The following is a 17,291-nucleotide window of genomic DNA, read 5'->3' as shown; positions in this document are numbered from 1 at the left end:
CCCGGTTCAATCCCGGCTGGAAGCTTTGTGTTTACAATTGTTACTGAGGAGGAATTAACAGTGAGTTTAGTTTCATGTCGAACAGGGGAACAGTTATCGTCTCATTCTGTAAAAGCTCCTTCTTCACCTTTAAACAGGGAACGGTAATTCAGGGAAAACTGATCCAATTGTGACCCTGAAACAAGATTCTGCAGATGCTGCAAATCCGACCTCAAAACAGAAAATGTTGGAAACACTCAGCAGGTCAAACAGCTTCTATGGAAAGGGAAACCGAGTGCATGTTTCAGGTCGGTGACCTTTTATCCAAACTGGAAGGATTTAAAGATGGGGCCAGTGTGTCGGGAGACGGGACAAGTATACAGTACATGTTGTTGACCTTCAAAAATCACACTTTTCCTGATGTTCATGAGCTGCCTCACTTTCTTTCCCATTAATTCCATTTGCTGATCTATCAGTAATGGATTTGCTGCCATCTCGAATAAAACTGTTTTCACCACTAAGGCTCCGCTGGTATTTAATAGTCTTCATGACATCATCGCACTGGGACTGGATGACATCATAACAGTCCATTGTTTCTTAATGACCCACATCAATAACAAGAGGAAATATTAATAAACCTGAGCACATTATCTAGGCTGACACTCCAGGGTGACATTGAGGGACTGCTGCACTGTCAGAGACAGCATCCTTCAGATGGAACTTGTGGAGGCTCTGGTCACAGTCTTCCAATCCTCCTTATATAGTAGTGGTGTCAAAGCACTGACAGATTGTAAATGTTACACCCCTGTTCAAAAACACAGCAATTCCAGGACAATCAGCTTCACATCAGTGGTGGGGAATGGTTGGAGCCAATAGTCCAGGACAAATTCAATTGGCACTTAGAAAAGTATGAGTTATTATTTCTAGCATATTCTGTTTTTAATACCGATACCATCCCTAGATCCCAAGACTATGAGAGACATTCTAGGAGGTATTGGGTGTGGAGACTTGTCCATGAGAGAAACCACAGGCATGGGAACTGATAGAATCTAGGGTTAGAAAGGAGAAAAGATCCAAAAATGGAGCAGTTGGGAACATGATATCAATTAGTCTCCTCTTATCCTGGAGAAATCAAGGACTCAACATACTATGTGTTCGAAACAAAATTGATTTATTTAACAGACATCAAGATATTAAACTCCAGCCCACTTACAGGGATTATTAACATCAGTAGAAATAAACCCCAACTGTCAGAACAACATGGTTCATTTCTGGATGTGATTAACAGTGACAGAAACAGCAGAATCGAGCATATTAAAGGGAACAGAGGGTGAACAGAAATTATTTCCGCTGGTCAGGCAGTCAACGAATAGGTGGCATAGTCTAAAATTTAGAACCAGACCCCTCAAGAGTGTAATTACACAGGAAACAGGACACAAGAACAGGCCATTCAGCTCAAACAGTCCATGCTGGTGTTTAGGCTCCATTAAAACCTCCTCCCACTTATCCTATCATCGTAACCATCTAGTCCCTTCTCCCTATTTTGCGTGTCTAGCTGCCCCTTAAATAATATGTGATTCCATGATTGGACAACACTTACTAAACGATCCTGATTGTACTAAGAATTACACTAACAACCAATTTAAGATTATCAGTAGGGAGGTCATGTTGGAGTTGTATAAAACCTTGGTGAGGCCACAGCTGGAGTACTGTTTGCAGTTCTGATCACCACATTATAGGAAGGATGTGATTGCACTGGAGGGGGTGCAGAGGAGATTCACCGGGATGTTGCCTGGGATGAAACATTTAAGTTATGAAGAGAAGTTGGATAGACTTGGGTTGTTTTCGTTGGAGCAGAGAAGACTGAGGGGTGACCTGATCGAGGTGTACAAGATTATGAGGGGCATGGACAGGGTGGATAGGGAGCAGTTGTTCCCCTTAGTTGAAGGGTCAGTCACGAGGGGACATAAGTTCAAGATGAGGGGCTGGAGGTTTAGGGAGGATGTGAGGAAAAACTTTTTTACCCAGAGGGTGGTGACGCCCTGGAATGCACTACCTGGGAGGGTGGTGGAGGTGGGCTGCCTCACATCCTTTAAAAAGTACCTGGATGAGCACGTGGCACATCATAACATTCAAGGCTATGGGCCAAGTGCTGGTAAATGGGATTAGGTAGGTAGGTCAGGTGTTTCTCACATGTCGCTGCAGACGCGATGGGCTAAAGGGCCTCTTCTGCACTGTGTGATTCTGTGATCAGTCAGACTCACAGTTTGCCTCACTTACATGTGCTATAAGCTACATATATTCAGACACAGGGCCGTGTCATTTATTTAAAAAAATCCACGCATTGCACCTTTTCCAACTAAACAAAAGCTAAATTATTCACTTTAACCACTCCCAGTGGTAGAGAGTTCCACTTCCTCTCCACTCTTTGGGTGAAGAAGTTTCTTCTGAATTCCCTATTGGATTTCTTGGTGACTATCTGATATTGATGGTCTCTAGTTATGCTCTTCCCCACAAGAGGAGACATTCTTTCTGTATTCACTCGGACAAAACCTTTCATCGTCTAAAAGACCTCGAGATGCCTCAGCCTCATTTTATCAAGAGAAAAGAGACCAAGTTAATCAATCCTTTCGTGACATGTTTTCCTGCTTCAATCAACACGTTCTAATTGGAGATATTCATCAGTGGAACCTCTCAGTCGCTGAATTGTAGAGTTTATACCAAAGATCAATTTAGGATTGAATTATAAATTGTAAACTAATCTCTGATGAGAGTTCCTGAATTATGCAGAAAGATCAGAGACAGCAGCTCTTAAAGGGACACTGCAGCCCCGAGAACACAATCAGCGATAGAACCGGAATATTAAACTCCAGCCCAGTTACAGGGATTATTAACACCAGCAGAACAAACCCCAACTGTCAGAGTGAACATGGTTCAGTCCTGGATGTGATTAACAGCAGCAATAACAGCAGAATCCAACTCCTGCAGTCACTTCTGAATTCGCTGGTGTGTCAACAGATCAGATGACTGAGTGAATCCCTTCCCACACTTGGAATAGGTGAGCTTCCTCTCCCCAGTGTGAACTCGCTGGTGTATTTTGAGGTTGAATGAAGACCTGAATTGCTTTCTACAGGAAGTACAGCTGAACGGCCTCTCCTCAGTGTGAATTCGCAGGTGCTTCAGCAGGATAGAGGACCCAGTGAATCCTTTCCCACACACCGTGCAGGTGAACGGCCTCTCTCCAGTGTGAACTCGCTGGTGTGTCAGCAGAACTGTGGATCCAGTGAATCCCTTCCCACATACCGTGCAGGTGAACGGCCTCTCTCCAGTGTGAACTCGCTGGTGTGTCAGCAGTGTGGATAACTGAGTGAATCCCTTCCCACACTTGGAGCACGTGAACGGTCTCTCTCCAGTGTGAACTCGCTGGTGTGTCAGCAGGTGGGATGACTGAGTGAATCCCTTCCCACACTCGGAGCAGTTGAATGGTCTCTCCTCAGTGTGAACTCGCTTGTGTCTCAGCAGGCTGGATAACTGAGTGAATCCCTTCCCACACTCAGAGCAGGTGAACGGCCGCTCCTTGGTGTGACTGCGTCGATGGATTTCCAGCAGGGATGGGTAATTGAATCCTTTCCCACAGTCCTCACATTTCCACGGTTTCTCCATGGTGCAGGTGTCCCTGTGTCTCTCCAGGTTTGATGATCCGTTGAAGCCTCGTCCACACAGAGAACACGTGTACAGTTACTCCCCGCTGTGAATGGTGTGATATTTTTCAGGCTGTATAACTGGCTAAAGCTCTTTCCACAGTCAGTTCACTGGAACACTCTCACTCGGGTGTGTGTGTGTTTCGGTGCTTTTCCAGTCACACTGATGTCTGAAATCTTTTTCCACAAACAGTTCTCCTTCCACATTCAAAGACAATGATATTCAGATCCTGATGATGTGATGTTTGGTTTAAGTTTCCTGTCTGTAAATCCTTCCCTTCTAGTTCTCTGTAAAAGGAGTTAACAAAAGTCATCACTGTAAGAACAGGATAAAAATTCAGAGCAGACAATGTAAGTTCCTATGAGACATTTTTACCTCTCTTGTTCCCCCAAATCCCCATTACACACATTCTCCCTCCTCCCTGTGCTGAAATCCAGAGTTTCGGACAATTATTTCTGTATTTTTTTAACAAATTTGTACAACTGGAGAAAACAATATGTTTGATCATTCACTTCAGTCATTACTCGTGACGAAAAATTAATCTGAAATCCGATGACCCACCATAAAGAATAGTAGATGTTAATCTTGTGTCCAAAACTTTCCTCTGTATAACTTGTTGTTCCCTTTGAAATTTGGGATTCTTGTGTCTACCCTGATGAGTGCAAGTCAAAAAGCTTTGACAGCATGTCTCTTTTTTCAGTAATGCTTAAGTTCTGTACAACCAAGTGACTCTTTAAAACTCTCCTGAAAACTCTTTGCCCAAGCTTTTGGTCACCTGTCCTAATATCTCCTTCTGTGTCTGGATGTCACACTTTGTTTTATAATTTCCCTGTGAAGCTCACTGGGATGATTTCTGATGTTATTAGAAGTTGTTGTTGTTTCTGACTGTTACCCTGATCTCCTGTTTTACAACAACCCATTGATTTCACACCAAACTCTATCTCTGATTTATTGTCCCTCCTGCGGGTCATTCATCCGGGTCTGCAGCCTCTGTAAAGATGGCGGCCACACATGCTCCCTGTTGGACATTGCCATGTACAAAGATGACGATCGCACATGCGCTTTGGTGCTCATTCCCCCTATAAAGATGGCGGCCATTAACCCGGGCCTATTTCCGGAAAAAAGCCTTAGCCGACGTCCCGCTTTGTGAAACGCGGGACCGAGGGTTCCTTCCTGAGGGTTTGGGACGGACACAGTTTATGAGGCCTTCCAAACCAACCCGCAGGTCCTATCCATGTTCACGAGTTTATTTTCGGCTCTGAATCCACACTCGGTCTTTGTAAAACCCACAATTTAAATCCGCTCTCTCGAGCTCTCTTACCGTTTGTCTCCACGGACTGCGCATGCTCCATCTTAATGATTGACGGCAGCTGCGGACAAATAGCAGGGTTGGAGGACCGAGCGGGAGCGGCTGGTCCTCCAGCCAATCGGAGAGAATGAGGGGAGGTGGCCGGGCCAGGGGTGCGATTGAAGGCGGTCGAGCTAAACGTCCAGCGGGTGAGAAAGGGCCGAGTGCAGGAGAGGAATGGAGCCGGAGGGTGGACTGGGAGGATTCACAAACACCCGGTGTAGGACTCCAAACCCGGATTACAAACTCCCGGAGCCCAGTTTACACCGAGTGTTTGGAAACTCCTTTTACAGGGGGTTAGAAGAGGAGGATTTACACACAGCAAACTCAAGCCCAGACAAATGTTTGTCTCTTCTCAATTTCTCTCCTGGACTGACAGGGATGGATTTTTAAATAATCTTTTTGCAGGATATTAAATGGGAAGGGTTTGCTGACGGCGCAACTCAAACCAAACATCACATCAAGATCTGACAGAGTCACTCGATTCATCAGGACCTGAATATCATTAGACTTAGACTTTGGAAGGAAAAAGGTTTGTCTGTTCTGTTTGTGGGAAAAGATTTCATGTATCAGAGTGACTGGAAAAGCACCGAGATATTCAAAATCCTAGTTAGACAGCACCTGACCCACTAATTACAGTGCAGAAAGAGGCCATTCAGCCCTTCAAGTCCATGCCAACTCTTTGCAGAGCAATCCAGTCGGTTTCATTCTCCGGCTCTTTCCTTTAAAGCCCTGCAAGTTTATTTCCCTACAGTGCCAATCCAATTTCCTTTTTTAAATTATTGATCATGTCCGCTCCCAGCCCCCTCGCAGGCAGAGAGTTCTAGTTATTACCACTCGATGTGTAAAAAGCTATTCCCTGTATGTATTGTCCATAACCATAAACCTGTGTCCCGTTACCCTCGTACCATTATCAAATGGAAACAACTTTTTCTTTATTCACCTTATCTAAACCTGTCAAAATCTTGTACACCTCTATCAAATCTCCCATCAATTCCTTTACTTTAAGGGGAACAACTCCAGCTTCTCCACTCTAACATTGTAACTGAATTCCCTCTTGCCTCGAACCATTCTGGTAAATCTGCTCTGAATCCTCTCAAGGACCCTCACATTTTTCCACAAGTGTGGAGACCAGAACTCGATGCAATATTCTTATTGTGACCTAACAAGAGCTCGATAAATGTTCATCTTATTTTCCCCACTTTTATACACATTGTATCTGTTTATGAAGCCTAAGAACCCATATATTTTGCTAACTGCTCTCTCAATATGTCCTGCCACCTACAAACATCTGTGCACATTAACCCCCAGGACCCCCTTTCCTTCCACGCTCTTTTCAACACTTCCCTTAAGTATATTGCTGAAAATAGACATTTTGTCGAAGCTTTTCGCCTTGCACTCTACAGGACAATCGCAAGAATATCAATGTCAGGGGAAGCAACAATTTTATACTGTATGCGAAGAGTGCTGATTGGTTGGCAGGTGGACACTGATTGCTACAGGCATTGTCATGGAGAATGCACCAGTTAATGGTGATTGGCAGTTAACCACCAGGCATTGTTTGAAATTTTAAACCAGGCAGCTTGACTCTGATTGCACCGAGCAAGGCTGCAGTTTTCTCCCAGTTACAGACCGGGTTATCGGCGCCATCTTTACTGGGGGGCATTGTGCACATGCGTGGCCATTTTTGTAGGGCACAATATTTCTGAAAAATTTTCAGTGCCAGAATGGGAACAACTTGTCCATCAAACTGCTTCATGCTTTGAGTTGCAATGTCTTATTGATGATGCAGAACAACGATACATATCAAAGTCAGTGACAATAATTTATATTGTGCCTTTAACATAATAAAACTTTCCAAGGCGTTTCACAGAAATATTACAAACTAATATTTGACACTGAGCCAATAAAGATATCTTAGGGCAGGTGACCAAAAGCTCGGCCAAAGAGGTAGGTTTTAAGGAGTTTCTTAAAGCAGGAAAGAGAGGTGGAGAGGTTTGAGGAGGAAATTCCAGAGCTTATGTCCTAGGCTAATGAAAGAATGGTCACAAATGGTGGAGAAATATGTGGGAAAGATATTCAGGAAAATATGTTATGAAGAGGATATAATGAGGTTGCAGACAGATGTAGATGGGTTGAGTGAGTGGGCAAAAATCCAGCAGATGGAGTATAATGTGGGAAAATGTGAAGTTGTTCACTTTGACAGGAAGAATAAAAAAAGCAGAATATCACTTAACTGGAGAATGTCTGCAGAATTACGAGGTGCAGAGGGAGCTAGCTGTTCTACATGAGTCACAAAAAGTTAGTATTCAGGGACAGCAAGTAATTAAGAAGGCAAATGGAATGCTATCCCTCATTACGAGAAGAGTTGAACATAAAAGTAAGGATATTATTGTTCACTTATAGGGGACATTGGTGAGACCACATCTTAAATACTGTGTGTAGTTTTGGTCTCCTTATTTAAGGAAGGATGTAAATGCACTGGAGGCGGATTAGAGGGGGTTTATTAGATTGATTCCTGGAATTAGCGGGTTGTTTTATGAACAAAGGTTGGACAGACTGGGGTTGTTTCCACTGGAGTTTAGAAGAGTGAGGGTGACTTGATTGAAGTAGGTAAGATCTTGAACAGCCTTGACAAGGTGGACGCAGAAATGATGTTTCCTCTTGTTGGTGAGTTCAGAACTAGGGGGCACTGTTTTAAAATTAGGATCACCCTTTTAGGACAGATAAAGAGAATTTTGTTCTCTCAGAGGGTTGTGTGACTTTGGACTCTCTGTCTCCAAAGGTGGTGGAATTGGGGTTATTGAATATTTTAAGGCAGAGGTGGATAGATTCTTCTTCAGCAAGGGAATCAAAAGAAGGGAATGTGGAATTCGAAACACAAGAAGGTTAGCCATGATCTTATTCAATGGCAGAGCAGGCTTGAGGGGCTGAATGGCCTACCTCTGCTCCTATTTTGTACGTTTGTATACTGAGAAGGGGAATGAAATAAATTTCCAAACTAATGCTATTACTAAGCTTCTTTTTCTCACCTGAACAGATTTGACATTCATCAGTGATACCAAAGAAGAGGTCCACTGCTCTGCCTACAACACCTGGGACCTCCGAGGACATTGCCTGGCTACTCTCAGTTAACCCATTCTGCAAGAGAAGCTCCTCAATCTCTGCTTCTTGTTCCCATGAGATCAGTGTAAGCTCTGCTGTACCATTAAGCAAGGGAGACAGTGTTGCTGTACATGGGGGCAGGTAATTATTCACCTCCACATCAACCAATCTCTGAATTCCCATTTTTCTCCATCCAGCCTCCACATACACCATTGAGTTCAGACTGGAGAGAGAGGGTTTAAATGCTTAGGCTGTGACAAGTGCTTTAAAAACCCACATTCACTGCTGGTTCACCGGTGCATTCTCTCCAGGTCCACTCTATTCATCTGCATTCACTGCGGGAAGAGGTTCAGGTGATTGTCCATCCTGCTGCAGCACCAGTGAGTTCACACCAGGGACAAGTAATTCACCTGCTCCATGTGTGGGGAGGGATTCACTAATTCATCCAACTTGTTGACACACAAGTGAGTTCACACTGACAGAAGATCTTTTGAATGTCCGAATTGCAAGAAGTGTTATAAATGTTCTGTGGAGTCGATGTGCCATCAATGTGTTTACATCGACGAAAGACAATTCAGGTGCTCTCACTGTGGGACTGGGTTCAGGTGATCATGTGAACTCAGTGTCCACTAGCTCATTCACATTGGAGAGAACCTGTTCCTTGTGTGCGAAGAGATTCACTTAGTCATCCCACTTCACTACAAATCGACTTGTTCAAACTGATAAGAAACCTTTTTAAAGTTCTCACCATGAGTAGAGATTTGAAAGCGAAATGGATCTGCTGAAACGCAAAACATTCACGCTGGGGAGAGGCTGTTCACCTGCTGTGTATGTGGGAAGAGATTCACTCATTCATCTCATTTACTGAGACATGAGCGAGTTCACAAGTGACTCCTGGATTGAATTCTGCTGTTATTGCTGCTGTCAATCACATCCAGGACTGAACCATGTTCATTCTGACAGTTGGGGTATGCTTCTGCTGATGTTAATAATCCCTGTAACTGGGCTGGTGTTTAATATTCCGGATAAATGTGAAAGAAATCGGTTACATTTCAAGCACATTGTTGCAGATTTTTGTCTTTCCCACTTGGGTGTTTAACATCACCTGGCTGGTGCTCTGAAAGGACAATCTGGGGGGAGGATCATACAGCAGGAACAGAAATTCAGCCTGGACACAGTCTTTCAGGTTCACACTGAAGGGACAAACAACACTTTGTTCGTTCTCATCTCTCTTAACTGACAGCAAAGTCCCCATGAGGGTTAAACTTGACGTCTGCAAGAAATGGGTAAGAAATGTGTCCCAGCCACTCTCTTCCACGGTTCAGAGATCTGAGACATAGAACAGAAGCATCCTATACAAATGTGCTTGGAGTCCAGAAGAATAGCAGTGAACGCTGAAAACATGCTGTCGAACCAGAGATTGGTGTAAAACTGTCATCTGTCTCTGGTTGAAAATGAAACTGCAGGTTTAATTTGAATAGATAAATTAGTAACCAGGGTTTCACAACGACTCAACGCAGGATCCAGCCATCCAGCTGCACTGTTTGTTAAAGAACTCGCTGCTGTCTTGGTCCTTCAGCCTCGAAGTTCCCTTTCTGTTGGTTTCCACAACAATCAATCACCACTCTTCAACATTACACTGTCAGATGGAGTTCAGGGGCTGGGAGAAAGAAAAAAAAATTGAGGGCATGAATCTGAGTTGGGAAATAAGATTACCATTTTAAAATAAAAATAATTACTGCAATTAATATATTCATTTTGTGCATGATAGTAAGGAGTGGGAATAAATAATATTCACTGCTTTGTGCCCTTTTATTTATCAATTATTGTGACAAGTGATTTTTCCTCTCTTGATTGCATAAATGGCGATTCCTTCTACCCAGAAAGTTCAGCGCGGGTGAACACGGCCTATCTCCATCAGAAGTGCACAACAGCACATGCGCCGGAAGGCTCCGCCCCCATTGCCGTCCTCCTGCCACAGAGCATGCGCGGTGGGGCTGCAGGAAACTGGCGGGGACGAGCGCAGCCCCAGTGAAAGTGAATAAATGTTTATAAATTAATGGGGATTTCTTCCAATGGCCGGGACTTTACCCAGCATTCCCCGCGGTGGAGAATGTCCCCTATCTTCACAACAGGGGTGCTGTACGCATGAGTTGTGTTCCGAGTGAGTGCTGACGATGGGGAGACACTTTTTTGTCGCTCGGCAGCTGATCAGAGGCGGAGGCGGCGAGGGGAGAAAGTTCATTTACACCCGGTGGAGGCTGCAAACCCCCAATGGAAACCTGGAGCTCGCGCGTCTGCAGCTCCGGGGCTTTTACCTGGGATTTCTTGGAGGGGGCATCGAATGGAGCTTTGTGGGTAGAGTTTAGGAATAAGAAAAGGGGCAGCCGCATTGTTAGGTGTTTATTATAGACCCCCAGATGGTCAGCGGGAAATTGAGGAGCAAATAGGTGCACAATTTGCGGAGGTGTGTAAAAACAATAACAACAGGGTGTTATTATTAGGTGGTTTCAACTTTCCCAACATTAATTGGGGTAGACAAAGTGTAAAGGGCTTGGATGGAGTGGATTTCTTGAAATGTGCACAGGAGAACTTTTTAGGTCAAGAGGGTCCAACAAGGGACGGCGCAGTGCTGGACCTAATTCTGGGGAATGAAGCCGGACAGGTGGCTGAGCTGGTGGTGGGGGAGCATTTTAGTGATAGCGACCACTACATGGTACAACTTAAGCTTGTTATGGACAAAGAAATAGACAAGTTGCAAAAAAATGTTTTAGATTGGGGGAGAATGGATTTTAGTAAAATAAGGCAGGATCTGGCCAAGGTAGACTGGGAACAGCTACTTGTGGGGAAATCAACAGAGGAGCAGTGGGGGGCATTCAAAAAGGAAATTGGCAGGGTACAGGCTCAACATGTTCCTTCTAGGGTGATAGGAAGGAGTAACAAGCCCAGAGAACCATGGATGAACAGAGATATTCAGGATACGATGAGAAGGAAAAGAGAGGCTTCTAGCAGGTACAGAGGAAGCAAATCAGTGGAAGCGTTCGTGGAGTACAGAAAGTGCAGGATGGAGCTTAATAAAGCAATTAGGAGAGCAAAGAGGGGATATGAGAAAGCTCTGGCTGGTAAAAGTAGGGAAAATCCCAAGATATTCTATAAGTATATCAATGGGAAGAGGATAACCAGGGAAAGAGTAGGGACCAAGTGGGCAATCAATGGGTGGAGCTAGAGGACATTGGTAGAGTGTTCAACGAACACTTCACATCCGTCTTCACCCAAGAGAATGAGGATGAAGGTATCGAACTCGGCGAGAGAGGCTGTGAGGTTCTTGAGCAAATTGATATAGGGAGTGACAAGGTATTGGAGATGTTGGCAGGTTTAAAAGTGGACAAATGTCCAGGTCCGGATGATTTGTGTCCCAGACTGCTATGGGAGGCAAGGGAGGAGATCGCAGGGGCTCTGACCCAAATTTTGCATTCCTCTTTAGCCACGGGGAAGGTGCCAGAGGACTGGACAACAACTACTGTGGTTCCGCTATTTAAGAAGGTTGTAGAGATAAGCCAGGGAACTACAGGCCAGTGAGTCTCACATGAGTGGTAGGGAAACTATTGGAGAAAATTCTGAAGGAGAGAATCTATCTTCACTTGGAGAGGCAAGGTTTGATCAGAGATAGTCAGCATGGCTTTGTCAGAGGGAGGTCATTGCTAACAAATTTGATTGAATTTTTTGAGGAGGTGACCAGGTATGTAGATGAGGGTAGTGTAGTTGATGTAGTTTATATGGATTTCAGCAAAGCCTTTGACAAGGTCCCACTTGGAAGACTGATAAAGAAGGCAAATGCACATGGGATACAGGGTAATTTGATAATGTGGATTCAAAATTGGCTTAGCTGTAGGACTCAGAGGGTGATGACAGAAGGATGCTTCAGTGACCGGAAGCCAGTGTCCAGTGGTATACCACAGGGATCTGTGCTTGGTCCCCTATTATTCGTCATTTATATAAACGACATAGATGACTATATGGGGGGTAGGATTAGTAAGTTTGCGGATGTCACAAAGATTGGCTGGGTGGTTAACAGTGACGTTGAGTGTCTTGGGCTACAGGAAGATATAGACGGAATGGTCAGATAAGTGGCAGATGGAATTTAACTTGGAAAAGCGTGAGGTGATACACTTTGGAAGGAGTAATTTTACAAGGAAGTATTCAATGAACGGCATGACACCAGGAAGTTTTGAGGAACAAAGGGACCTTGGCGTATGTGTCCATAGATCTCTGAAGGCGGAGGGGCATGTTAGTGGGGTGGTGAGAAAGGCATATGGTACACTCGCCTTTATCAATCGAGGCAGAGATTCTAAAAGTAAGGAGGTCATGTTGGAGTTGTACAGAACCTTAGTGAGACCACAGCTGGAGTACTGTGTGCCGTTCTGGTCGCCATATTACACTGATTGCACTGGAGGGGATGCAGAGGAGATTCACTAGGATGTTGCCTGGGATGAAACATTTCAATTATGAAGAGAGGTTGGATAGACTTGGGTTGTTTTCGTTGGAGCAGAGAAGACTGAGGGGTGACCTGATCGTGGTGTACAAAATTATGAGGGGCATGGACTGGGTGGATAGGGAGCTGGTCTTGTTAGTGACACCCAAATACCAAGAATGGAGCTGGCAAAAAAATCTCGGATGAAAAGGAACCGTAGAAATATTTGTTTCTAAAACAATGCTCTTAAATGAATGGATAGTGTCCGTTTAGCAACCTGATCTCCATCAGAATCTACCTCCCTTGACAGTCTCACGTTGGAAATTGCTGGGCCCGACTGTGTTCCAAAATCCTCGGGGTGAAATACACTTCAGCTCAAACTGATACAACAAGTAAAGACCCCCATCCAACACCCACCCAAATTCAAACCGGCTCCGAATTGGTCTGTCTGTGTTTCTAGACTCGGTTCCAAAAAAAACAATAAAACGAAAGCAAAACTCACCAAAGCTGGGTCTGAAATTAGGGGATAAAATACTTTAAATATCTAGCAGGTCAGGCGGCATCACTCGATTAAGAAACAGATGAAGAACGGCCTTCAGATTGCATGAAAACTCTTAGCGACAGCAGCAAAGTAATGGCGGTGAACAATGCCATGCGTCCCAGAAACAGCTCGATCGGAAAGTTGTTCATTTTCCCATTGAAGATCGGTTGTCGCAATGTGCAGGTGGCAACAATGGCGCAGAGAGTTAAGGAGGTGAAGAACTGCAGAAAAATATAGGAAGACATAACAGGTTTGCAGACTACACTGATAAATTGAAAATTAGATTCGAAATACTGGGATTAGGGCGGGTTGTGTCCCTGCTGATGGAGATAGACCGTATTCGACCTTCCGGAGCATCCTGGGTAGGATCAGCCGCCATTATTACAGAACAATAAGCCGCGCTTCTGCGCTTGCGCACCCACACCAGGGCCGAAACTAAAAGCCATGCAGAATCACCGGAACCTGCTGCCTGAAACTGGGAGTGGGAGGAGCAGGAAGAATGAGGAGAAACATTGTCATCTAACACTCGTAGCAACCTTCAAACCACCTTAATTCCCGGGATAGTGAGACAGAGTTCAGAAACACTCACGACTCCAGTAAAACATTATTACCTGGAAAAACTCAGCAGGTATGGCAGCATCGGTGGAGAAGAAATCAGTCAACGTTTCGAGTCTTCATGACCCTTCGGCAGAACTGAAGCATAGTTAGGAGAAAGATGAAATATAAGCTGGTTTAAGGTGGGGGGGGTGGCGGGGGGAGAGAGAGAAGTTCTTCTCTCTCTCCCCCCGCCCCCCCACCTTAAACCAGCTTATATTTCATCTTTCTCCTAACTATGCTTCAGTTCTGCCGAAGGGTCATGAAGACTCGAAACGTTGACTGATTTCTTTTCCACCGATGCTGCCAGACCTGCTGAGTTTTTCCAGGTAATTCTGTTTTTGTTTTGGATTTCCAGCATCCGCAGTAGCTTTTAGCTTTTTGTTTTTATCCAGTAAAACATTCACGAGGAAAAGGGGGATCAGTGACTGTGCCTGCTCTGATATAGCCCCAGACCTGTCACTCAAACCCCCAACGCCGCCCAATTCACAGCTCAACCTACGAGCTTGCAGCTTCCTGCACCTTGACCCCGCCCTGCCCAGGGTGTGACAATCCAAGGTGAGAAATTTGTGTAACCAGGGGAGTGGGGGAGGGGTGACCTCCCGCCTTGTGCTCTGTCTCAAATACATTCTTAATCTCCTCCCCCAGGGCATTCTAAACACTGCATGCAGACGGCTGGTGGACCTTGGGGATCCTCACTGACCTGCACCCCACTCACGATTCACTCTGTGAACAGCTGTTGTTCTATTATTCTGCCGCACCTTCAAGTAAACATCTTCTATCATACAGGTCTTGTTTAAAACTTGTTTAATCGGAGGGTAAATGAGCAAAGGCAGGGAGGTGGCACTCGGTAAATATTTCCTTTTTGGGGACAATATAGACATGACGGGCCGAGCGGCCTCCTTCTATGCTGCAACCATTCTACGATTTTCTGAGGTGTCTTTATACCGCTGCTCCATTGCCAGTGATTCCCGCCTTCTGCTATTGTCTCTGGCTCCCTGTATAACTAAGTAATTCCCCGTCTTTCCCATGCTCACCCTGTGCAGTGTGTGTGTCAGACTTCCTCCGGACAGCTCCCCCATCACCGCCCCATCCCATTTAACCATCAGCAGCTTTCTGTTTTTCTGGCTTTAGTTAAATCTATAGAGTTTCAGGATTTAGCTTCAAACTCGCCTTAACTGACTGTCGTAAATTTGAAACTCTTTGCCCCACACACAAGGAACGATTATTTTGTTAAAAGCCAGAACTCAAAATGCAGCTACTATTCTCCAGATTCTTCTATTTATGCACATCAGACCCGAATGGGGTTAGTTGGAAATTTAATCGTTTATTACAAAGTGAAAAGGGGACTCTTTACTCCTGAAGTTCAACAATTTTATGTCCTAATCTCTGGCCTCATTTTGTTTCTTGTTTCTTTGTGTCTTTGTTTTCCTCTCTCATTCCGCTCTTTATTTTCTTTACTTTACATTCAGACGATTGCTAACGTGCCATTCACACCTCGTAGAGACACATCTTTTGTATTTTACTTGTCCCATTACCACTCCCTTTGATCTCGCATCATGAAAGCTTCTGTCAGTTAATCTCTCCAGCCCTGTAGCCTTTCACAGACCCTTCCTTGTGTTCTTCTTCCCACTTCCCACCTTTCACTTGCTCACAGACCTGAAACGTTAATTGTTTCTCTCTCCACAGATTCTTCTAGACCTGCTGAGAGTTTCCAGCTTTTACTGATTTTATCTCAGATTTTAAGTCTCCACAATATTTCCATTTTGTACAAGGCCGACACAGTGACTGATTACGCTGATTAATAAAGTAATTCATACATTCATTTCTTATTTGTAATTTATTTCTTGATCTGTGATTAATTATTGAGCTATTTATCAGTCATCAGTGTCTTTAAATGTAGTTACAATTTCATCACTTCCCTGGTTTTCCTCACACTCCCTGGCACTAATATTAAATCCTTATTAATCTTAAATGGAAGGATCAGCCCAACACCGACAGATGAGTCAGTTTAACCTCGGTGTGGGAAAGGATTGATAAGTGGTGATTCAGGGCAAAATTAACAGTCATTTGGACAAATGTGGATGAATTAAGAAAGGCCAGCACGGATTTCTTAAAGCAAATCAGGTTGAATGGACTTGCTTGAGTTCTTTGAGTTAACAGAGAAGGATGAGTAATACGGTAGATGTGCACATGAACTTCTAGAACTTCACATGTCTGTCCTTGGCTTGCTGCATTGTTCCAGTGAAGCCCAACGCAAACTGGAGGAACAGCACCTCATCTTCCGACTAGGCACTTTACAGCCTTCCGGACTGAATATTGAATTCAACAACTTTAGATCTTGAACTCCCTCCTCCATCCCCACCCCCTTTCCGTTTCTTCCCCCTTCCTTTTGTTTTTTCTAATAATTTATATAGATTTTTCTTTTCCCACCTATTTCCATTATTTTTAAGTCTATACCTTTTATGCCCTGTTAGTCTTTCCACCCCACCCCCACTAGAGCTGTACCTTGTGTGTCCTGTCTTCCATTCTTAATTAGCACATTCGTTTAGATAATATCACCACCTTCAACATCTCTTTGTTCTTTTGTCTGTGACATCTTTTGATTATCTGCTCCTATCACTGCTTGCTTGTCCCTACAACCACACCCCCCCCCCCCACTTCTCTCCCCCCACCACCCCCCCCCCACACCCCCACCCCCCACCTTACACCAGCTTATATTTCACCCCTCTCCAAATATTACTCATTTCTGTTGAAGGGTCATGAGGACTCGAAACGACAACTTTTCTTCTCCGCCGATGCTGCCAGACCTGCTGAGTTTTTCCAGATAATTCTGTTTTTGTTTTAACTTCTAAAAGGGATTTGATAAGGTGCCATGTAACAGGCTTGTCAGCAAAGTTAAAGCCCACGGGGCGGAGGCAGCATGGGTACGAAGTTGACTGAGTGACAGGAAACAAAAAGGCCGCCCACATAATGGTGGGAATTTCACGTTGTGATGTGGGTCAAATAAATCAGCTTTGGGAGGGGAGAGGGAGGGAAGAGGGAGGGAAAGAGGGGGGAAAAGGGTGAAGTGTGGGGAAATGGGGGAGAAGAGCGGGGGAAGGGGGAGAAGAGGGAGAAAGTGTGGGGGAAGAACAAAAGGATAGGTCTCTAAAAGGCTGCAGGGCGGGAGAGATTAACTGACAAAAGGTTTCATGACGCAAGGTCAAAGGGAGTGGGAATGGGACAAGTTAAAACACAAAAGATGTGCCTAGATGAGGTGTGGGTGGCACTTTCGCAACCGTCTGAATGTAAAGAAAATAAAAAGCGAAATGAGAGAGGGAACAAAGACACAAAGAAACAAGAAACAAAATGAGGGCAGAGATAACGATAGAAAATTGTTGATCTCAGTTTTGATTCCTTAAGGCTGTAAAGTGCCCCAGAAGATCGAAATCACTGGGAATGGAGCAGCGGGATAAAGACACATCAGAGATTCATAGAATTATCGCAGCACAGAAGGAGGCCATTCGGCCCGTCCTGTCTGTGTTGGCCCACTGAAGGAGCAATTTACC

General features: G+C 44.5%; 2 protein-coding genes and 1 long non-coding RNA gene across 6 annotated transcripts in view; 1 reads left to right on the top strand and 2 right to left on the bottom strand.

Moving 5' to 3' along the window:
* Nucleotides 1-17,291, bottom strand: part of LOC144697569 (uncharacterized) — a 721,063-nt gene that overhangs the window by 109,591 nt on the left and 594,181 nt on the right. The window lies entirely within an intron of this gene.
* The window catches only part of LOC144697492 (uncharacterized), a 756,645-nt gene that overhangs the window by 153,572 nt on the left and 585,782 nt on the right, over nt 1-17,291 (top strand). The gene's annotated exons all lie outside the window — the stretch shown is intronic.
* Nucleotides 1,142-5,015, bottom strand: LOC144697521 (uncharacterized). Of its 4 annotated transcripts, none has more exons than XM_078569549.1 (2): nt 4,524-5,015; nt 1,142-3,968 (listed from the first exon to the last, which is right to left on the bottom strand). In XM_078569549.1, the coding sequence occupies exon 2, from the start codon at nt 3,640-3,642 to the stop codon at nt 2,968-2,970; it is 675 nt and encodes a 224-aa protein (XP_078425675.1). In that variant the 5' UTR covers nt 3,643-3,968; nt 4,524-5,015; the 3' UTR covers nt 1,142-2,967. The 4 variants fall into 4 exon arrangements, with proteins under 4 accessions (XP_078425675.1, XP_078425676.1, XP_078425674.1 ...); XM_078569550.1 differs by having other exon boundaries at nt 4,568-5,015; XM_078569548.1 differs by having other exon boundaries at nt 4,574-5,015.

Source organism: Cetorhinus maximus, chromosome 23 (assembly GCF_964194155.1).
Source record: "Cetorhinus maximus chromosome 23, sCetMax3.hap1.1, whole genome shotgun sequence".
NCBI lineage: Eukaryota > Metazoa > Chordata > Chondrichthyes > Lamniformes > Cetorhinidae > Cetorhinus > Cetorhinus maximus.
Note: the sequence above shows the minus strand (reverse complement) of the source record. Positions and strands in the feature narration are given on the sequence as shown.

What these genes read in the sequence shown, in the direction of transcription:
- LOC144697521 (XM_078569549.1), bottom strand. Translation starts at nt 3,642, where the DNA reads ATGGAGAAACCGTGGAAATGTGAGGACTGTGGGAAAGGATTCAATTAC.